At 45.6% G+C, this 23,984-nt stretch overlaps 1 protein-coding gene across 30 annotated transcripts in view; it reads right to left on the bottom strand.

The window, feature by feature from the left end:
• Window positions 1-23,984, bottom strand: part of Zfp618 (zinc finger protein 618) — a 165,917-nt gene that overhangs the window by 26,144 nt on the left and 115,789 nt on the right. For all 30 annotated transcript variants that reach the window (XM_087548981.1, XM_087548975.1, XM_087548982.1 and 27 more), the window contains 4 exon segments: window positions 19,227-19,316; window positions 18,409-18,444; window positions 18,243-18,320; window positions 10,141-10,230 (listed from right to left, as the gene is read on the bottom strand). In XM_087548981.1, coding sequence (XP_087405107.1) covers window positions 10,141-10,230; window positions 18,243-18,320; window positions 18,409-18,444; window positions 19,227-19,316 — 294 coding nt within the window.

Raw genomic sequence — 23,984 nt, 5'->3', positions numbered from 1 at the left:
CTGCCATCAATGACGTGTGCTATAACCATGGATGACCCTGCCCTCTAAAGGCCCAAGGGGTCCAGTTCGTTCCCCTATCTTCATGCACCGAGTGTAGGAGCTCATTACCTGAGAGAATCACAAGGAGTGATGGAGATGACTCATGCCATTCATGAGAGGATGCACTGAAGAGCCAGAACAGAGAAACTTGGGACATCAGAGGCAAGAAGCTCAACAGGGCCACCAGGCTCTCCGTCTCCTACCATTGCCCCAAAGGACAAAATAGATAGGGTCATGGAGGTCTGGTCACCATTTCAGGATCACTCAGTGGGTTGGCCCTGAGCATGGATGGGTCCCTGCAGGTTCCCAACTGACATTACCCACCAGTCTGCTCCAAATGTTGACCTCCTATGGAAGCCATATGAGCTGGAGCTGCTACCTAGGCTTGCACTCGGAATGAGCATCTCAGACAGACTGCCTGCTTCCCATCGTAAGAAACACACGAGATTTTTATCCATAACACACATAAGCAATGAAGGGTACAAAGTCCCTCCTATAGGAAGTTCAAAAATTAACCCAGGTAGAAAAAAAAAATTCAGAGAAAAGTTAAGAGGGTAGAGGCATGGGTTGTCTCTATAAGGCAGAGGTGAAAGGAAGTCCGTGCACAAAGGCTGAAGGTGGGAACGGGTGGAAACTTCATGGTCTGGAGAGAAGACTTCTGGCCATGATGCAGTGGCTGGGATGGGACTGGAGTTCCTGATGAAGCTGGACAAACAAATTGTACACTCTACTGGAGGTAATAAGCTCAGAGGACTGAGTAGGGCCCACTGGGCAACACCCACTCACTGAACCTAAACCAAAAGGACTGTGATCCGGGACAGGACTTGTGATGAGGCTGGACAGGGCAGGATGGAATAACAAAGAAGAGATAACTGAGCCAAGAAAGAATTCCAGAAATGTGCAGCGAGCCTTCCTTAAAGACTTTAGCTGAATTATAAATCATTTGTGTAGAGCAAGTCTCTGCTGAGAAAACAGCCCTGTGCGTGCGTGCGTGTGCATGTGTGTATACTCAGAGGTTTCAAAGAAGCTGCACAAGATTAGGCAGTCTTTCTGGCTCCTCACCTGCCAGAAAGGAGGAGGCCTGATGACTTCAGCAGAAAAGCTCTGCCTTGGAAGAGCTAATGTAACCCTGGAATTAGGACTCCTGACTTCATCTAACCCTTTCTCAAAACAAGACTACAAAGTATCGAGTTGATCTGTAAGAAAATCTGCCAGGATGAAGGTGATGCTTTTCAGAGGAAGAAAACACAACTCAGTTACACTCACAACATACCTTCTACAATGTGCAGCATAAAACACTTACTTTTGAGGAGAACCAGAAAAGAAAATGTAGTTAAAAATCAAAAGGAAGACCAATAAGAAGCAGAAATAAAAATGATAATAAAATTATGAGTGAAAATCCTTAAAGCGGCTATTATAAATGTACCCAGTATCCAGAGGTTTAAAAAAGACCACGAATATAACAGAGCACAAGGAGAGCTGTTAAGAAGGAATTTGCAGAGATTAGATGTTATAGAAGAAAAGATTGATGAATCTGAAAGCAGAGCAAACTGAAGCACAGAGGAATAATAAGGCTGAAAAAAAATAAACACTGACTGATCTGACTGTAAGTACTTTCAGACATCTAATAAACATGCAATTAAAGTCGCAGGAGAGGAAAAAGAAATTAGGGAAGAAAAATATAAATCTCTTGGTCAAAACTGATGAATCTCAGCAAAAGTCAGGTTGGTAAGAACTAGTATTACTGGTTAGTACTTAAAAGGCTTCAAAGGGCTGGAGAGATGACTCAGTGACAATGACCTAAATACATGATAGGCTATAATACATCGAAGATGTATACTATAAACCACAAAGTGAAAAAGAGCTAGTAGCAGAATATTAACAAAATAAATTGAAAATACTTTACTGCAGTACTAGTAGGCAACAAAATAAGAGTAAAAATGAGCAATGTGAATGGAAAAGTAAATAGTGGCAAATGAAATCCAATCATGTCAGTAAACTGTATTAAATGTAAATGTATTAAAGTGTCCAATTAAAAGGAAACAGTTCTATTTTCTGTTTACTTTCACATTTATTGTACCATGACTTTATGTTCTTTGTGTGTGTGTGTGTGTGTGTGTGTGTGTGTGTGTGTGTGAGAGAGAGAGAGAGAGAGAGAGAGAGAGAGAGAGAGAGAGAGAGAGAGGGGGAGGGTTTCTTTATGTAGCCCTGGCTGGCCTGGAACTCATTAAGTAGACCGGGTTGGCCTTGAACTCACAGAAAATCTCATGGCTTTGCCTTCTGAGGGTTGGGATTAAAGGCATGTACCATCCTTCCTGGCTTATATGTTCCATTTTTAATTTGAAGCTTAAAAATAAATTTTAAAAATATTCTAAAAGGGGAAAAGCACAGATTACCACAGCAGATAAAGAAGTCAGAACTACTTATATCTTTATACTTAAAATGACAGAAAAAGAGCAAAACTAAAGCCTGGGGAAAGAAACACTGTATAAAAGAAAAAGAGCCCCCTCTGTGTGGAGGCCATAATACAAGGTAGGGAAGATTACAGAAGAACTGATATGAGAGATAAAGGTCACTGCACTATCTGCAGTGATACTTCAGTTCTCAAAGCACAGTGACATCGTGTGTGCATTCACCAGCAGACATCCAAACCAACTAGTCAGCGATGGATGCATCTTAAAGAGGAAATGGAAAAGTCCAGAATGGCAGCTGAGGCTTCTGAAGCTTTGGGGATAGTACCTGATAAGGCAAACCAATTTCTTTTTGAAGTGAAGAAAGGCCAAAGAGACTTGAACATTATCAATTAACTTAACCAAACCGATGCCACAAAACAAATCACACACTTATTCAAATTAATTAATTAATTAGTTAATTAATTAATTTTGGTAAACAAACATGGAAGATGTAGCAAAGAGAGATCATATATATGGTTGACCATAAAACAAAACTCAATAAATTCCAGAGGTCAGAAATAATAATATATATTTGATCACAACAGAATTAAATTAAAATCAATTACAATTTTATAAAATTACTTGTTTTTATATTTTAAATATAATATGTTCAATAAACATAAATATATAATAAAATTATATTTTTATTATTATATTTAAATAAATCAACTGTTAATTTATTAAATTTACCAAATTATTAATGTTATTGTTGTGTATTATATATTTAATAGATATAAATATATAATAAAATAAATATAGAAAATTTAAATAATTATATGGAAAGGGAAAACATTTCCCAAATGATGTTTCTTATGAAGGAAATGCAAGATTAGACAATATAAGTGTTGAATTTCTATCAAAATATTTATAGAAAGCAATTTCAACTCTACATAAATTCTTCAGAAAATGGAAGAGAAGGAAATTTCTGTAAAACTGCTTCTATGAAACAGCATTGTTATGACACACAATTAATTAATTAATTACTTAATTTAATTAGTGAGGGCATTATAGGAAGAGCATGGTACTGGCTGGAGTTAAAATGGCTCAATTACCTTCGAAAACTGTAGCTCATCTGTGTATATGTATGTGTTTGTGCACATTGTGTGTTATGAGTACACTTACCCGCGTGTGTACATACGCAATCTAGAGGTCAACCTCACACAGCTTCATTAGTACTCTACACTATTGTTTTTGCTGTTTCTGTTAATGTTGGACTTCAAATTTTGCTTTATGATATGGCTGCAAGCCTATGGGAGCCAGGGAGTAGAATGTGGTGGTTTGAATAAGAATGGCCCCCCCATAGGCTCATATATTTGAATGTGTGGTCATCAGGGATTGGCACTACTTGAGAAGGATTAGGAGGTAAGCCTTGTTGGGGTAGATGAGGACAGACCTTAACCTCAGACCACTTTACCAGTTTTCCATGTTGTTTGTACTGTTGGTGGTGGTGTTAGTAGTGGCACTTTTGAGATAGGGTCTGCCACTGAATTCAGACTGGCTGTATAGCAAGTGCTTGATACTCACTTCTCTCTATTCCACAGTATGGAGATCACTAGCATGAACTGCCACATTCAGCTTTTAAGTGGATGCTGGGGAACCAAATTAAGGTCCCCAGGCTTGCACACCAGGCATTTTACCCAATCTGCCAGCCTCAACAACTAGCTGTCCTTAACATATACCAGCCAGATGATCTAGCCATACCACAAAGACTCGTACATATAGTTACGGCAGCTCCATCTGCATGAGGTTCAAGGGTGAGGCAATCCAAACAATTCACCCACGTGTAAGCAGACATAGATTGGGTGATGCCCATCACAAATTGCTTGCCTTTCAGTGCTCTGGTCAATGACAGACCACAGTATATGGTAGTGATTCCATAACACCATATCACTTTAAAAAGTCACAGTTGTCTTATTTTGTGTAAATTATACACTCTGATGCTTGTACAATAAAACACCCTAATGACACACTTCTCAGAATGTGCCTGTCCTTAAGTGATGTATGGCTGTATTCATTCATCCACTGAACAGAGAGACCTACAGAAAGGCAGGCTAATGCTCAATGATGAAACACATTCTGTCACAGTCCATATATGTAAGAAATGCAAATTCATAAACAATAATATAAGCAGATTGGTGACTGCTGGGAGATGGGAATATGGTAAGTAAGGGATTACAAAAGGGCACAGGGTGACTGTGGATTTACATTCATTATCTGAATCTTGTGCACCCATGGACCAAAGCTTGCTTACCACTTTTACAAAGTATGATGGGAACTTTGTTATAGGATTAACATTATTTCACTAGGGGTGTTTTGTGTTCTAAAGACTCATTTCTTGATAAAGGATCCTGAGTAACACCCCATGGGGCACATTCCTAATCTAAGACTGTAGTTCCCTGCCTTTGGGAGAGTTTGGTTAAATGTCAGGAAAAATCCAGAGAAATTTTGTTATTGAAGTGAGAAGGAAAGGTGTCCGTAAAAGAAAGTAAGTGCTTAAGCTATGCTGGCTACCCTGTAATTCAGAGTTCCTCTGCAAAATCTGCACTGTGATGGCATCTTTAGTATGTGTTTCTATATAAGTGTATATATAAAACCAGTTGTATACATCAAATATATACTATTTTGAAACAGAAATTTTGAAAGAGAAGAAACATCCCAATGTTGTAACTTTCTTCAGCTCATGCCACACTCTGCTTTTCTGATATTCTCAACTATTTTAATAAAACATAGGCTCAATGACTCATTAAAAAAACATGCCATTCACTAATCTAACAAAAAAAAAGTTAAGAATCCACATAACCACCTTAACAGAAGGAAAAAGTCACATAACCCTAATTTACAGGCCCAACTTCCAGCAGGCTCCAAGTGAAGGGTCTTGAGAACTTGCTTCAGCTGATACAATAGGAAGTGATGACAAGATGAGTCATAAAACATTCTCTACGATGGGAAGCAGGCAGTGCACACGTTCATCTCCCCCATTTGACACTGTGCAGCACACCCTGAAACAGGGTGGTAAGGAGAACAACTTCCTCAGATATCAGACCGAGTGCAGGTCAGAGAGGAGAGTTTTATTAGCATATCACTTCATCATGAGCAAGAGATCTACAGAGAAGGAACCTACAAGAAACGGCAAGCTAATCTGATAGACTTGCAGGGTACCGGTCCGGAATACAAAATTCTACTGCTCCTATGCAATAGCAAGAACAATCTGAAAATTCGAGTTTAGGAATTACAGTAGCATCACAAGTCACACAATATCTAATGAAATAGGTTTTAAGACTAAGGAGTACATAGTGTGAGAGAAACTGAGAGAAACTAAAGGAGTTCCAGATCCCTGGAGGACTACAGTATGGCCAGGGATTGGCTAGAAGACTCAACACTATAGTCACAGATAGGATGAAGACCCAACACCATGGTCATGGATGAGCCAAAGATCCAACATCATAACCTATGGCCAGGGATTGGCTGGGAGACTCAACACTGCAGTCACTGATGAGAAAAAGACCCAACACCATAGCCATGGACAGGCCAGAAGACCCAACACCATAGCCATGGATGAGCCAAAGACCCAACACCATAGCCATGGATGAGCCAAAGACCCAACACCATAGCCATGGATGAGCCAAAAACTCAACACCATAGCCATGGATGAGCCAAAGACTCAACACCATAGCCATGGATGAGCCAAAGACCCAACACCATAGCCATGGATGAGCCAAAGACCCAACACCATAGCCATGGATGAGCCAAAGACCCAACACCATAGCCATGGATGAGCCAAAGACCCAACACCATAGCCATGGATGAGCCAAAGACCCAACACCATAGCCATGGATGAGCCAAAGACCCAACACCATAGCCATGGATGAGCCAAAAACTCAACACCATAGCCATGGATGAGCCAAAGACTCAACACCATAGCCATGGATGAGCCAAAGACCCAACACCATAGCCATGGATGAGCCAAAGACCCAACACCATAGCCATGGATGAGCCAAAGACCCAACACCATAGCCATGGATGAGTCAAAGACCCAACACCATAGCCATGGATGAGTCAAAGACCCAACACCATAGCCATGGATGAGCCAAAGACCCAACACCATAGCCATTGATGAGCCAAAGACCCAACACCATAGCCATGGATGAGCCAAAGACCCAACACCATAGCCATGGATGAGCCAAAGACCTAATAGCACTGACATGCCAGTGCCACAGATTTAATGCAATCCCAAACAAAATTTCAACTGATTTTTTTCTTTCTGCTCTCACTCCCCCTCCTCCCTTCTTTTCCTTTTCCTCCTCCCTCTCGTTCTCTTCCTTGACTGCTCTTTTCCTCTTTCCTCCCTACCTTTCCTCATCATTGTTATTTTGGTAGAAACTGGCAAGCCTCTAACATTTACGTGAAAAGATAAAGTTCCTAGATGAGCCATATATCTTTTTAAATAGAAGAATAAAGTCAAAATGTAAGAAGAGCAGTTTTAAGATTTCCTAGAGTTGTAATAAATAAGACCGATGGTGTATGTATAAAGATAGAAAAATGGATCAATAGAAAAGAAAGCCGTTTACCCTTAGACACTCAACTAGTCACAGCAAGGGACTGAACAAGAAAAGGTTATGCCAACGAATAGTGTCAGACGACTACAGTGTACACAGAGTAAGTCCAACCTCAGTCACAGGTGAACTCAACTCAACTGCAGATCTAAATGTGGATGTTAAAAAGGTCTGGAACACTCTAACCAGCACGAACAAGACTGGTTCATTATGAGGCAGGCAAGGATACTTGAGGAAAGATCCAGAAAGCACCTACTGTAGAAAAAGAATGATAAAGTATCCTTCAGGAATGACAGTCACCTGCTCATCAGTGTGTGTTGCACAGAAACTACCAGATTTGCCAGAGAAAAATACCCATGTGACAAGGGATGCGGACCAACTCAAATGGACAAGAATTCTGACAGCCAATGAAAGGACAAACCACCACCACCACACACACACACACACACACACACACACACACACACACACACACACACCAAAAAACAGACAAACAAACAAAAAAAACCACAGGGAAAATTATCTATACAAATATTTTTCAGACTAAAATAAGGAGATGGACAGTGAGTCAATGCTACCATGAAATAGAAGTCAAAGCCACAAGATGCCACTGACCACACAACCAGAAGCAGACTGCCTGATACACCTAACACCCCACAACACCAGGCAATGGAGTTCCTGGGGAGCCTATGGGCTATTTGGAAATGGTTTGTCAGTTATAATAATAAAAAAGGAAACAAATGTATTCCTCAGTAGCTCATCCCTTGGTATCTACCTTTGAGGAATGACCCCCAAGCCCACAGACAGTACCACAAAAGTGTCATCCTAATGCTGGTACTGACCCAAGCTGACAGGTAAGTGATCAAACAGACTCAAATTCTGCACAGTGGTGGATCCATCAGCAGTAACAAAGGAGCTAATATTACAACACATGCAAGGCTTCAAAATGTTTTGAGAGTGAAATCAAAAGCAGACATAAGCGCACACATGGGACTCAAGACAACTTCCAGTCAGCCTTCTGGATTCTTGCCAGACCCAGGAACACATCCTCAGCCATGGCCAACACCCCATCATACCTTCCCACTCTGCTCCTACCTCTCCCAAAGCCAGCCCTACACAGCCCCATCCTGAGGCTACTGTCTCCTGCCCAGCCTTGATGAAGCCAATCTTGGCTGACACTAGCCTAAATCTCATGTTACTACTTTTTTTTAAAGGTGCTTTTAAAATCCTCAGAAGACATCAGAAAGTGGGGGCCAGAGAAACACATTCAACAGACAGATGCCTACAGAAAAACAGAGCCTACAACACAGATAAAAACCAAACAAAAATAAGAAAAGAGATATAGGGTGTCCATTGGGACAGAAGCACTAGGCTATCAGAGAAGTCAGGGTGTACGTAGTGTTCCTCTTCCTGTCGTGTGCCAATGCACATGACACACAGCTTCAGGGTGGAGGGGTAAGCTTACAGATGCCTGGAGGAATTCAGGGCCTACCCACCATCTTACTAACATAATGAATAGAACAGCATGCTCTGGGAAGAAAAGAGATAGCACAGATGCTGACGAGCTCCCTCAGGTCTTGTGAGAAGTCCTCTCACAAGTGCACTCTAGGTAGCACACTCTTTGGCACTGGGCAGCAGCTACCCACAAACAGCCCTGACGCTGGGTACCAACATCAGGAGTAGACATCAAATGGACAAGATGGTACCCCAGCCTGTAGAGCCGCTGGCTCGCTCTCTCTCTCTCTCTCTCTCTCTCTCTCTCTCTCTCTCTCTCTCTCTCTCTCTCTCTCTCTCTCTCTCTCTCTCTCTCTCTGCATTAGGGCCACAGTAGATGCCTACCTGAAAGTCATCTCCTGTTGCTGATGTCAGTCCAGATTCTGGCGTAGAAAGACCATAAGAACTCCCACAGATGGAAACCTGATCCCAGAGGAGCTCACCATCCAAAGGATCACACAACAGCCCAGCACAGAACTAATCTAAGAACTACAGCCCAGTGCAAATACAGGATTGAAGCTGCCATCCAAAGAGGGGTGACCCTCAGCCTTACCACTCTGCCAGCAGAGAGGAATTCCTTGGGAAGCAACCCCTTTTGAGCAGTGATACCTCTCCCCTTCCTCGGATACTCTCAGGGAGGCTACCTGCCTATGCTGCTGCCAAAGGCCTGGGACCACCCCAGACAGTGGCTTAGATGCTGTGACCCCGTAGGCTGTCCCTCTCCCCAACTCTTCTCATTCTCAAAGTGGGGGATCATCCTCACAGTTATGTAGTGAGATGTCCACACAGGTAAATTAGCAGAGGCTCCTGAACACCTCACCCTAGTGCCCGAGATGCTATGTAAGTCCTGCCTCATCCCAACTTATGTCTCTCCACTGCACAGGAAAGGGTGAGAGGCTGAGACCCTCCAGCTCATACATTTAGGGATAGACCTTCCCCTGACTGCCATCTGCAGAAAGCTACCCAGGAAGTCACCAGGTAGGCTTCCAGGCATCAGGAGACTGGAGGGCTAGATGCTCCCTGGAGGGGCTGTGGTGTACCTTCCTATCCTTGCCAGGGGAGGAGTAAGGGATGACCATGGTCTCCAGTAAGCCTGCGAGCCCTGGGCCCAATTTTCAGGTCTTTTGCTTTCCACAGTAGCATGCTGTTTGTCTCCTTAGTTTTCTACCACTCGGTCTATCTTGCTCTCCCATCACCAACGTTGGGCCTTGGTCCACTAGAAGGAAATCTACATCACAAGATAGATACTGTGGGGGTGTGAGTAGAGTCAGGACATCCACCATGTGCTGGTGTCTGGAAAAGGTGGGGACAGGGCCCACTGCAGTTCTTGGACAAACCACATCTATTAGACACCTACTCTATGAGAGAGTATCCTAAGCTACTTTGAGAAGGCTCTTCTGAATCAGTTTCTGAGCAGGCTTTCTAGGCCATTCTACCTCAAAGTCTACCTCGTGGGCCCAGGACAGACCCAGACACCTGATAGCCCGGACCCAAGTTCACCTTATGGACACCTTCCCTGGCAAGACTCCAGAGTCCTGGCCAGTGGCTAACCACTGTCCCTCCCCAGGTCTCCCCATGCCCCGACTGGAGAAGTAACTCACTGATGGGGGCATGTAAGGCCACGTGCTCCTGGTAGGGTGTGTAGTACTTGTATTGCTTCCCACAGAACTCACAGGTGTAATTGCCGGTTTCTGCAGAAGGAGAAAGAAGTGTGAGAACAGGCACCTGCCCCCCAAGAGATCAGCTCTCTCTTAGCACCCAAACTGCAATTCATTGTGGGCTCACCAACCAGACTCAACTTGGACTGTGGAGTTGGTACTCTCTGGTTCATCCCGCTGTGGCCTCTTTTTCAATTCCTGACAGTTGGTGCTCTGTGTATGGGGTGGGGCTGCTGAGATGGGTGCATGTACACATGTGCATGGGTTCTCATACGTGCGGAGGCCTGAGGTCAACGCTGGGTATTTTCCTCCACAGTCGTTTACTTCATATTTTGAGACAAGGTCTCTTGCAGGGCTTTTGGAGGACTGGCTGGCCAGTACCTTTGTCTGCCAGCTTGGGATCGCAGGCATACGCCACCTGCTACACCTGATTTTTTTATTTGGGTCCTGGGGATCTGAAGTAAGGTCCTCATGTCTCCATGCAAACACTTTACGAACTGAACCAACTCTCTTGCCCCTAACCACTTCATCCCTCCAATTTCCTCGTTGTAAGAGGGAGGTAACAGCAGGGATGTCCAGAGGACTGCCGTGAGGGTTAGCTCTGAGTGTGGAATTCTTAGAACAGTGCCTGGCATGTCCCAGTCTCAGGTCTCGAAAGCCCCGGTCCTGGTGCTAAGAAGAACCCAGCTGGACACCTAAAGCCAGCCATTCCATCAGCCTCTCTGCAAGCCTTGCCCACTGCAGGAGTCACAACCACGGTCCCTTATCTCCAGGGTGTCCCTAACCACCAGAGCTGAGGTCCTACTTCTTAGTCCTCACTAGGCTTGAATATTTGTTGTTTGCTTATTTATCATTATATGTGTCTGAGGTGTGTGGGTGCATGCATGCTACAGAGTACACGTAGAGGTCACAGAACAACTTAATGGGGTTGGTTCAACCCTCTTTCTACCTTTGCATGGGTTCTGGGGACCAAGCTTTGGAATCAGGCATGAGGTAATGAGGCAAGCACTTTATCTCTGAGCCATCTTGCTGGCCCATCCCTGGGCTCTTGCCAGTATATCTCTCTAGGTTCTGCCCAAATTCTCCTTTAAAGACGCCTGATGTAAAATGGTTCGTTTGGGGTCAGTTATAAAACACTGACAAATATGAGCTCAAAGTTTTTTTTTTTAAAGGAGCAAGTGCCATCTTCAACGATCCCTATACCAAGGGGAACATCATCTCCCAGGGCATCAGCAGCTGCCCGGCCCTGCCCCACCCCGCTCCACCCTCCTCTCGGGTGTTTCTCTGCTGCTACCGTTTGTCTGGCTCCTATGGCCTTGAATTAGCCAGCCCTGATCGATATCCTCTTTGTAACCTGGTGTATTCAATCGACAATACTTTGTGGACATCTTGCCCAATCAATAAGTATTGATCTCCAGGACTGCCTTTATTGGCTACATGGCTCCCATGGGACTTGGGAATTTGCTGAGCCAGTTGCCCTCCACCAAGGGACACTCAGACTGTTTCAAGTCACCCCACCCCCTTATTAAAAAATGCTGGAATCCACACCCGTGCAGGGGCTTTTGCACACTTGGTACATGATCTAAAAATAAAGGTCGCTGCTCAGGAGCCTGCCCGTGGCTTCCGAGGGATAGGTGGGGAAGGGCAAGCCTTTTGGAAGCTTCTGCTAGCCATGGCACCATCACCCAACCACATCCTGTATTATGACTACCCCTCTATTTTGCATATTTGACCTGGGAAGGAGGACCCAATTACTTTACAGGTTTATTTTCCATTTCTTTGATTTCTAAGGAAATTGATTATTTTTCTTGTATAATTAACTGTAGTTTTTCTTTTGTGAATCTCCTTTAAAAATCACTAAACTATTTGTAGATTCATGGTACCAACATTCTGTCACATGTATTACAGGCAGCCTTGTCTCTGCTGGCTTCTTAGTCTCCCTTTGCTTTCCTCTCCCAAGATGGACGCTTTAGGATTTTGCGTAGTTAAACGATTTTTGGATCTGACTCATGAATACTGAAAAGGTGTGTGATCTTAGTCCCTGTCAAGGTTATTAGATCAACTGTATTAATTATATTATTTCAGTCTTATATAACCTTATCCGTTTGCTCCAGCCAAGACTAGAGGCTGCAATAAACTCCCCCACTCCATTGCTTTTCTGGATTCACTTTTTAATTTAGGCACATTATTGCTTGGTGTATGAAAATTTGTGGCTCAAAATCTTTACTGGCGGACTAGGAAACTTGCCTAGCATGTAGGATGCCCTATGTTCCCTCCCCAGTTCTGCATAAACTGCACATGGTGGTGCACATTTGTAATCCCAGCAGTAGGGAAGCAAGGCAAGAGGTTCAATATGATCCTCATCTACATATGGGATTCTATGTTATCCTGGGCTATGTGACATGAGACCCTGTCCTAACACACTGCACCTAAGTGGTTCCCAGACCAGTAACATTAACACCAAAGGAGGCTGACAGAAACCCAAGATCTGTTAAAAGAAAATCTCTATGGGTGTGGCCCATAAGTTCGTTTTAATGAGAACGTTCCAATGCATGGGAAAGTTTAAGAAGCATTGCTCAAACATTTAATTAAACCATTTTATTAGTTCGTCTGGCGTTAATATTATTAAGTTCCTAGTGATTTGTGAGGTCGTGATTCCTACGTGTTTGCATGTGTCTAATGACATGTTCCTACACAATCCTATGCTTTCATTCATTAAGCAGGGATGACACTGATGTGGGGGCTGAGCAGAAACTGTCATGTCCTTATCCTCAAGGAGCTATGTAGAAAGGGAGGCAGATGATCAAACCATCACACAACTTCAAAGCTGCACCCACGGTATGCAGGCACAAGGAAACAGACAGCGCCACAATAAGCCATGACAGGGGCCTTTAATCTCTTTAAGGGAGAAGGGCAAAGTCCCCAAGAAAGTGCACACAGAAGAAACGAGAAAAGATAAGGGAAGAACTAGGTACAATGCTGGTAAACCATTAGTGATTGGGATTACTTCAAATGAGCTTGACAGCTTCCGTTTTCTCACCGGGGAGATTATACGGCTTGCTTTTATTGCCATGATCGATTTGGCTTTACATGGTGAACAAACCCAAAATGTTCCAACAAGATGCCCCAAGAAGGGAACTCCAAGCTCTGAATCTCTGTGCCACACATAATGTCATTACAGATATTTAAGATCACTTAGAGGTTATCTACACACATATATGAAAAGTAAGTACATTCTGCATTTAGACTCAGATCCCATCCTGGAATATTTCATTATGATATGCAAAAATCTAAACATCAAAACCTATTATTGGTTTTAAACATCTTGGCTGCAGGAGCGTCAACCTGCACTTTTTTCTGTGCTTTATACACTGGCTTGTCCTCTGGGGCTCTGGCTGCTTAGGGTAGGAGCTCTTTGCTTTTCCATTTTCACCTTGTTCCATTATTTTTCAATATTCCTTATTATTTTAGACAGCACTGCTAATTGTTAACAGTGGGACAGAAATGGCATTTTAAAGCCTTTTACTTTTGAGAAAGGGCATTTAACTGGCCACTTATTAAGCTGAAACAATATTTATTTGTATTTACTTGTCTCTTTATGGATGCCATGTGTGCGGATGCCCATGGAGACCAGGAGTGGGTGTCCGATCTCCTGAAGCTGGGGTTACAGGCGTGTGCTATAAACTTCTGGATGTGGGCACTGGGAATTGAACCTCCGGTCCTCTAGGAGAGCAACCTTTAACCACTGACACTCTCTCCAGACCTTTTTCTGAGACATTTTAGCACATGTAAGAAAGTCTCACAGCACAGATCAACCACCAGGCTCTACTCCAGAGATTCTGATGCCACAGATTTGGTCTGGAGTCAAAGAATTTCCATCTTGGATAAACTCTGAGGAGCTGAACCTGCTGGCAAGGACCACACTCTGAGCCCATAGGATTAGCTAGTCGGTTGTTGTGCACAGCACTGTAACACTTTACTGTGTTACTCACCAATCCATGCCTCTCTTTTACTTTCAATTTTTATTCTGTTTTAGGGGCAGGCTGGCTCTGAACTCACTACATGGTTGCGTTTGGCATGCCCCACTATGCCCAATTTACCTGGTGCTAGAGATAGAGCCCAGGGAGGGTCTGAACACATTAGGCCAAGTATCCAACTACCAGTTGAGCTACTCTTGGTCCAGTTTTATAACTCACACCTACATTAGGATAATCTATAGCATATGCACTCAGCTTCTGTAATTTGACCTACAATGGTTTAAAATGTACTTGTTCTGAGTTCACACATCCCCTGACACTACAGCTTCTTGGGTGCTTATACATGCTCCACCAATCAGTTTGCTGAGTACATTTTTAAAAAACGTTTTTCTAAATGCACTTTTTATTTGCATGTCAATTCCAATTTGTCCAGGTATAAAATTCTTATAGCCTCTCTCCTTCCAAACATACCCACTTTCTTAGCACATACAATATTGCCAAGATGATGTTCTTATTCTCAAGACGTCTGCTTGAAACTCAGGGGTAGATATGACTTGTTTTCTACATGTAGATGGATCATTTTCCCTTTTTCTACCTACAGGTTTAAAGCCACTAGGATCTATTGATGTCAGGATAGCCACATCCTGACATTATGACAAGCCTTTCAAACTCTCACACACAGAAGCTCCATTAGCTCAGCAACTTTTTCTTCTATGATATCTTTGCGATCTTTGTCACACCGGTCACATTATCAGTTCCTTTGAGCCGGTTCCCTGTTCTTACACATTTCTCACGGTCTTCTGTTACCTTTTTGATTATGTTGCTAATTACTTCCATGCAGACCAATTCTGTCATTAACGCCATGCAGTGCTCCATTCTGCTTTTGTATTGTTTCCCCAAAAATCCTTTCTCATCTTCTTCTGTTCTGTTCCTTTTTATCTTATCCTACTGCTTTTCACCATACAGCCCCAGGCACCACAGAACCTCAGGGCCATACAACCATAAACTGTCCGCCTACTACCCACATGCGGAAGTGCTAGACTCTACTGTGATGCCATATGGAGTTGGGAGCTTTGAGACTTGATTAGGATTTGGTGAGATAGTGAGGGTAGGAACCACATGGGACTAGTGTCCTTAGAAGAGACATCAGGTCTCAGTGTCCCATCTCCCTTCCCCTGCCACCCAAAAGGGGTGACATATGAAGTTCATTTGCAAACCAGGAAGACACAACTCACCAGAACCTAACCCCATGGGCAGGCCAACATTGGGCTTCCAGATGTTGTAGCAGTTACTGGTAATCCTTTAGGTTGTGTGGTTTGTTATGGAAGCCCACGTGGGAGATGAGTGGTAACAATTTCCTCTTTCTTCTCCTCCACCACTTATTCCTCCCTTTCCCCTCCACACAGGATTCTTGCTTTGTAGTCTAAGCTGGCCTTGAACTTGAAATTCTCCTGGCTTAGCACTCAGTACTAGGATTACAAGTAAGCACTGCCATATTGAACCTATATTAATTTCTTATATGTGATGAACAGAAATGGTTCTGTCTGGACTTGGTGACAGTGTTTAGAGATACAGTCTTCCCTGGACTCTTCTACGCGCTTTCCTTGTCAACTGGAGTTTTCATTGTTCCCGAGCTTTTGTTTCTGATTTTCATGTTCTCTCCCTTATCCAAGCATAAAGATCATGTGAGCCAGCTTCCCTTTCTTAGTCGATGAAAACTGTTCTCCACGTCCCTCCTGCCACGGCCACAGCAGCCAACCCCAGTCTGCAGCTGACGGTGACTGGCAGCCAGCCAGCACTCTTCTTCCAACGACTGTCCTGTTTACTAGGACTTTGCTTCCTCCTCTCCCACAGGCTCAGCTGATGCTGCGTGGAAAGCAGACACTCCTCCAGGAACCCTCCTGGACCTTTGGGGCTTCCCTTAGGGTACCCAGGCTCCCCTTGTCCTATGCCCATTATAGTTTTTAGAGATTCATGCCACGGGTTTCCTCATATAGTATCCTCTTCCTCTCCCACACACCCTCACTCTACAGGGATCCTGACATGGGTGCAGCTACCTTAGTTCTGCTGGGGCAAGCTGGGGGTGTGCTGATTACCAACCCTGGGTTCCTCAGGGAAATTCCAGCACACTCAGTGGGGAGTTCTCCAGACCCTAGAAAGGGCTGCACATCAGATTATGCACAGAACAAGGTCCATCCTGCTCCGCACCCTATTTTGTTTGTTTGTTTGTTTGTTTGTTTGGTTTGGCCTTGAAGACACAGATTCTCTGTGTGGTTATGGCAGCCCTAGAACTCACTCTATAGACCAGGCTGCCCTCAAACTCTGAGATCCATGAGAGCCATCTGTCTTTGCTTCCTGGAGTTCTGGGATTAAAGGCATGTGCATCCTGCATCTTAATGGGCAGTCTATAGGTTCTACTTAGTTAATGTGACAAAAACCATGCTAATTTACTTACAATAGTGTTTTACCTAATCCCTGTGTTCGTGCTGAATGGGGAGGGCTGTAGTCATTCCATGGCAAGGTGGATCAGACAGACTTCACAAGTAGGAGGACACCATCCAGCTTGGTGCAGAGTTGGGGTGTAGGTTTGGGCCAGCTCTCAAATTCCTGTCCCTGTTGGCTTCCCAGTAACACCCTCATCTCACACCCTGGATAAGAGTCAGGAACTGGGCTGGACCTATATTCCCTAGCCATGGAGATGTTCTAATTCCTGTCCCCGGCTTCCGGGTGAGCGGAAGCGCCCTGGCAGGGGTGAGCACCTGCTGAGCTTCTACAGTGTCACTCTCAGTTTGGAGTTTGTCTTCCCAGCCCACAAGATGATCTTCACACTCCCATGTGTCCAATGTTTACCATGTAGGCAACAGGCACTGCATGAGGCCCTCTGCAGACACAGTTCCCTTTGCAGCTCCTGAATGAGTGGAGAAGAGCAACCCCTGAGCATCTTGAGAGAGCAGGAGGAAAAGGCCCCACGGGCAGCATCTGGAACCTTCCAAGATCCCAGGCAGAGCTCCCTTCTGCACAGCATCCCCCTCTTTTGTGTGTTAGCTCATCAGATTCCTTTCCCCCTCATTCTGTTTTGGTGTGTACTTTTGCAAACAGCCTTGGATCCTTATTGTAACAACAGTCCATAAAACTCTCTTCTTGTAGGACAGTTACTGAGGCACAGGAAACAGGTGAAAGGAACATTCTGGAACTCTGAAGGGACAAACAGAAAAGTCTCCCTCTTTGTGGTCCTACTGTACCTGCTTCCATTGACCATGGGGATCTCTCCCTATCTAGTCTCCTCCTAGCAGCCTGAGTTCCTCTCTACCCTGACTCTGGCTCAGCTCCATAAAGACCAAGACACTGGATCCTAAAACTCAGAGTCCTCAAAGACATGAATCCACCACTGTGTCTCCTCCCTTTGCCAGAGCCAGTGTGTATGTGTACACACCATACACACCTCTGCCTGTGAGGTAGGGCTCCATTCCCACCTGTATTTGCCTTGAAAGCCTCTCAGTTTTCATTCTTTGGGTTCTAGCTCTCTGCTCACTTGTCTACGATCCCACACCCCTGACCTCCATGTGAGTTGCCCAAGTATAGAGCCATGTCTGTCAACTACATCTGTACAACCTTCAAGACAAGTTTGCTGAAGACAAACAACTTATAAGAGTGGTCCTTGTCCTTGGGGGTTGGAAGTAGCTGCCCTACTCAGCTCTGTTCACTGAGGTCCCTCGAATGTCCTCGGTCATTACCCTCTGAGTACCTAGCACGCTCTAGGTACTGTGTTAACATGCAGTCTGCAACCTCATTAGCATCTACCACTGCTATGGGAGGCAGAAGTTCAGGAGGCTAACAGGGAACCATAAATGAATTGCCAAAACAAGGCTAGCATGCAGCTGTGGGGTGGCTACTGTCATTCCCGTGACCTTGACCACACCCTGACTGCAGCTCCTTGAAGGCTAATGTCCTGAGACTGCTCAGCCCAACTGTCAGCTGCAAAGTTCCAGATACAGCCTTCCTAGAGTACAGTTCAGCCCACCTCCCTCACCCAACCCCACCAGCCCTTGACCCCAGGGTCCCGCATACTTGGTCCGATTTTCTGGAAAGGCTCTGGAGGCTCCTCCTTCACCTCATCAGTGGCCACAACACCTTGGTCAAAGGGGTCTGTGGGAGAACACACAGCCTTAAGCATGCTGCTCACCCCAGATATAAGAGCTGGGGACAGAGAAAATGGGCGGTCACAAAGACTTACCTGCCTGATTCTCCGGAGCCCCCTCCACACTGAACACTGTACCCAGGCGGGAGGCGACAGCCGCAGGAGGAAAAAACAAACAGGAGTCCTGTTAGTCCCTGGAATTGCTACTTCTGCCAGCCATGCCTAGGTTTATGGGGTTGCCTGTGCCACCAGAAGGCCTGACCTGGCCCATGAGGAAACCATGAAGAAGGCAAGGCCACAGTAAGACACATTGCCCAACCCTGGCCCACTCTTCCTCCTCACTAGGGGCTCAGAATGCCCCAGCAGGCATGGGATGGAAGAACAGGAGGAAAGGGGCTCAAAGAGGATGAAGGGAAGCAGGAGGTGAGAGGAGAATGGGGCAGAGGCAGCAGGCCTTATACTGCTCCTCAGTGGTGAAGGTGTAGGACTAGATGGGGGAACCTCAAGTCCTTTCTGGGCATAAAATCCTCTTTCTAGGAATCAACATTCTACAGAGGAATAGCTTGAATTTATTGTTCTAACACTCACCTCTATAATCTAAGATGTCAAAGGACATCATTCATTTTAACAAATTGGTTTAATTTCACTATAGAATGCAAACACTCAATATAAAACTGTAAAATAGACTTGACCTCAAGTTTCAATATTCAACTCACTTTGAACTATAAAAAAAACCCAGCAGTTACATTTGGATCTGCCACAGAAGGGAACACGTATATGAAGGGACATTCCCTCCCCAGAATCCTTCATGGGAGGTTCCTCTCCCCGGGGATATATGGCACTATGTGGTGACAGTGATCTGGAAGAGGGGCACTTCTCTGGTGTGACTCCCAAGAGTGAGGGGCCTGACTCACCATCCACAGCATGGAGGTCTCGGTGCTCCTGGAAGCAGCTGTAGTATTTGTACTTCTTCCCACAGATGTCACACGTGTACCTGAAATTGTCTGGGGAGAGGGAACAGAAAGATACAGAGCTTAACAGCACACTGGTCACCCAGGGTGAGGTTGCTGCTCAGTGCACCAGACCCTGGAATCAAGATGGAGCCAAGCCAGTCCAGCCCCAGTTGTAGGGTCCGATGGAGAACTTGATCCTGGTCCATTGGGCCTCAGCAACGCCCACCTCTTCTGAACAGAGGCGGCTGTGGTCCTACTCACTCCCCGGACCTCTGAGCTCCTCCTCCATGCTTAGGCAGGGCCCCCTCTATCCCACTCTGAACTTCCATTCCAGGGCAGCCTTAGATTGCATTCTGGGACTATAAGGCTTGGATTGTGACAACAGGTGTCCTCTGTGCAGATCCTAAGACACCTGGGAGTTCTGATTCCCCAACTGACCCTCAAACCCTCCCTGTGAGAGCTAAGTTCTCTAGGACCTGACTCTAGAGGATCTCGTCTCCCATCTCAGAATTACTGCAGTTCCCATGGAGAAGGCCAGGTAGATGTAACTGTGATCAAGGTAGCTGGGCCAGGCTACCTTCTTCTTCTCTTGGGTTTTCTCAACCTGTCTTTTCAACAGAGGGGAGAAGCAGTCTCCTATGAATGTATGAGTAATCTGCCCAAGTCCTACAGAGGCCTGGCTTCAGAGGTATGCTGATGCCCCTTGCAGCTAGTGTTCACACCCCATGTAACTCCTTCTCTTGGTGATTAGGAGAATGTGGTCAAAGTGATGGGGTGTCATTCTGAAGTTAGGTGACAGACAGCTAGGGCATTGGCCTTGCACAGGCCACCTGATCCCTGCCTGATCACTCTGTGGTGGCTGCTATGTTCTCAGTTTAGTCATAGAGAGATGCAGGTAGCAAGGAGTTGAGTCTGACCCTCTGAGGTCCTTAGACTAATAGTTTGAGAGGGACAGGACCCTGCAACCCTCACCTCCTCACTCAACCAAACCTAGAAGAAACCCCTACAAGCTGAGCCCTGAAATGAGACCACAGCTCTGGCCAACCCTACCTGTAGTCCTGTGGAGTCTCTGAGCCAGAGGACTCTGAAAAGCCACATTCAAATTCCTAACCATAGAGACTAGGAGAAAACCAGGGTTGGTTGCTTTGAGTCATTAAGTTTTTATAGACTTGTTCTACTAAGATAGCTAACACTGGCCCAAGTTTGCCTGTTCTGTAGGCCTCCCACAGTGAGGCCAGCAGCAACCAGGCCTACACCTTTCCTTCCAGGGCACACCCTCTTGCATTTGGACTAGCTGAGACCCAGTATATGTGAATGACCCGTGGAGAGCCTATGAATTCTATCTCCCCAGGGTCCCTAGGCAGCATGCAGAGAAACAGCAGCTTACTGAAAGCTGCACAGAGGGAAGAAGAGAGAGCTAGGGACCAATTATTCACTTAACTTCAAGCCAAAGCAAGTCAGGGTACACGGCCATTCTGTGCTTAGATAAACCACACTGGGGTGCTTTGTTCTTTCTGGACCCGTTTCCTGCTCCTTGGCATCCAGTAGAAGAGCCAATGAAATACTCCATGCCAAGGCTGTACCACCCTGGGTAGGATAGGAAGGTTTCTGACCCCTCAGCTGAAGTCAGAGACATGAAAAACAGTAGCCATCTTTCTTCTCACCTCTGCCTTCATCTCATCTCTGGAACTGGTGTCTTCTGAGGGTGTCTTAGCAGACACCAAGACTGTAGAGATGAGCTGTCACCACCTAAGGAGCTCATAACTTACACACTTGTAGATATTCACAGGATCTAAGTACCAGGCTCTTCCAAGGGAGAGCTAGTCTCTGCTCCCCCTCCCCCTCCCCACATTCCCTATCTAATTTCTGAAGTGGGGGGCAGGGACACAAATCAGGTGACCTCAGGTCCTCTCTAAAGCTGCTACTTCAATACCACCTCTTTTCCCATGGCAAGTCGGGATTTTTCCTCAGAAAAAACCTTCTTCCCATTCTGTCCCATAATCCTGAGCTTCTCTCATAATTCTATCTTCTTCTCTGGATACCAAGAGGGAAAGCTACCCAGGGGCTAATTCCAGATGAGGCTTCATCCTGACTTTCCTCTCCCAGATTGCCCAGAGTTGCCTGCCCTCTGCCACTGCTCCCTCTGCTTGCTTCTGTCTGCCCACAGTGTCTCCTGTCAGAAGGCCTGCTCCCTTTTCCACAGGCCGCATTTCCCTCCCGCAGTTTCCTGTCACTGAAAGCCACCCCACCCTCCCCGCTGAATCCACCCTGTCTTCTCATATTCCAGAATTTTAATGGAAGGGTTGAATAGGGAGAGAGAGAGTTATTCCCAAAGGAGTCTGTTCAGTTAAACCATGTTTTCACAAGAGAGCTTGGAGTCCCAGGAATGCCACCATAGACCTGTCACAGGAGACAGATTCTGGGATGAGACACCTAAGTCCAAACCCCACTCTACCTTCACAAAAGTATGACTGACTTTGGATTCACTCCCTAATGCCCCTGTGAGATGGGAATAACAGCCTATAGAATGAAGAATGGAACAAGATCCAGCTGTAAGGCATTTTCTTAATTACTGATTGATTAGTGAGTAAGGGCCCAGCCCATTGTGAATGGTGCCATCCCTGGGCTGGTGGTCCTGGGTTCTGCAAGAAAGCAGACTAAGGAAGCCAGCCAGTAAGCAGTCCCCTACATGGCCTCTGCATCAGCTCCTGCCTCCAGGTTTCTGCCCTGTTTGAGTTCCTGTCCTGACTTCCTTTACTGATGAACACTGCTGTGGAGTATAAGACAAATACATCTCTTTTCTCCACAGGTTGTTTTTGGTTGTGGTGTTTCATCATGGAAATAGTAACCCTAAGTAAGACAGAACACAATGGCTACCACCTGACTAACAGGGTAGATGTCACCTGGCAGGGTTTTCCAGAGAAGACCTAGGAGATGAATATGAGAGCTGGAGAAGGTATATGGGGGGGGGTGGTCTTCGATCCTCTCATACTGAGAGATGGGTGAGCAGGTGGGTGTATCTCTATGTGTGATACTGGACTGTCTCCCTGCTAAATGCATGACAGATCCTTAGACTAGGAAGCATAAGGACTGTTTGGCCAGGCCTGTCTCTACTGCTAAGAAGATGAATGACTTCCACTCTCTGGGACCCGGAGTCTTCATGTGCAAAGTGGCAGTCTGAAGTTGACAGGAGCCTTTCAGTTCCAATGCCCTACTGCTCTGTGCCAAGGCTGACCCATACGCTCACTAGACACAGAGCGCTGCTCTAGGCCTGATTTAGGTTGAGACATAAGACAGAGAAGACAACATTCTGGCTATGGGAAAAATGGCCCATAAAGAGGAAGGAAACAAATGAGGAAAGGTCTAAAAACGAGTTTACCACAGCACCAACACCAGTGAGCCCATGCAGTGGAAACCAGATACAGCACAACAGCCCATTGACAGGCTTCTACCGAGGCCGGAGACCCAAAATAGCCAAGGAAGGAAGGATAAATAGGCAAGGTCTTTAAATGTGTGGCTGACCACAGGCAGACCACAGGGGTGAGAAAAGAAGGGAGGAGTAATTGAAGCAGACAGAGACAGGGCTGGGCTGTGGGAGAGACTGCTGCCGTGCCTCCCCAGCCATAGTATGCGGCAGGTGTCTAGCCAACCTGAACTCAGGATCTACATCAGCTTTGCTTCCCGCTCAGAGTCAGTGACTCAACAACAATGACCTCAGGGCTTGGCTTCAGGTACAGAGTCTTCTTCAGCTCCGGCTAGTGTAAACACTGACCTGCTCTGCTTTGGGGAATATTCATTATCTTTGAGTATTCTATAATGGGGCAACAAAAAAATGAACAGGATCACATTCTGGCTCCTGGGGTCAGATCCTGTCACCATCTTTACTGGTAGGGATCTAGCCTCATGTCCCCTTGGAGTTTCACTACACGTAAGGGGCTGGGGACGGAGATACCATGCCCCTCCTCATTATCTGGTCCTCCACAAAAAACATGCCTTGGCCCCCACAGAATAAAGTGTTTATGTCTTAAGCAAGTAGCTTGGTCTTTCTACCCACAGAAAGTGCTGTGGACCTTTGCTCAAGAAGCAGAAAGCAGACTCTTTCTAGGGTGCCCAATCTTCTGACTTCCATTAGCATTCCTTGCACCCCCCCCCGCCCCCAAGCCTGTGCTTTCTGACAGTAGATGAGCTCCTCTGTGCCTGGCTTCATTCATCAGGGTAAGAGCTCTGTGCACACACCCATTGGTAGCTAGACCACATCCATCCACACTTCTATATGAGGTCCTTTAGGTGACTGGACTTACCCAGCCACTCCCAACACTCAGTACCTGGGTGGCTTCTGCTTTAGAGTTGTCAGGGACAACACTCTAAGAACATTTGAGTTTGATGGACCTAGATACATGTCCATCTGTGATAGTCACTGAAGGTAGAACTCTTAAAGCTCATGTCCACAGAGAGGGTGGAAGGGTAGAGGTTTGACCTCAGAGTGTACCCCGTGGGCTGTCTGCTTGTTATCTCATGAGGGTGGAGTTGGAGGGCAAGCAGGACTTGTGGGCATCTATCACAGGGCCCCAGCATCTAGAATCCTGCCTGAAACAAAGCACCACGATGCAACTGTCCCAGGGGCTGAGTGTCCTCTGGGAGAACTGTTCTCCAACATAGCTACAGAACCCAAAGCCCATAACTCAGGGTCCAAAGTACACTGACAGCTTCTTCCGGGGA

This window comes from Rattus norvegicus, chromosome 5 (assembly GCF_021556685.1).
Source record: "Rattus norvegicus strain SHRSP/BbbUtx chromosome 5, alternate assembly SHRSP_T2T, whole genome shotgun sequence".
In the NCBI taxonomy this organism is placed as follows: domain Eukaryota; kingdom Metazoa; phylum Chordata; class Mammalia; order Rodentia; family Muridae; genus Rattus; species Rattus norvegicus.
This window is presented reverse-complemented; position numbering and strand designations above follow the sequence as displayed.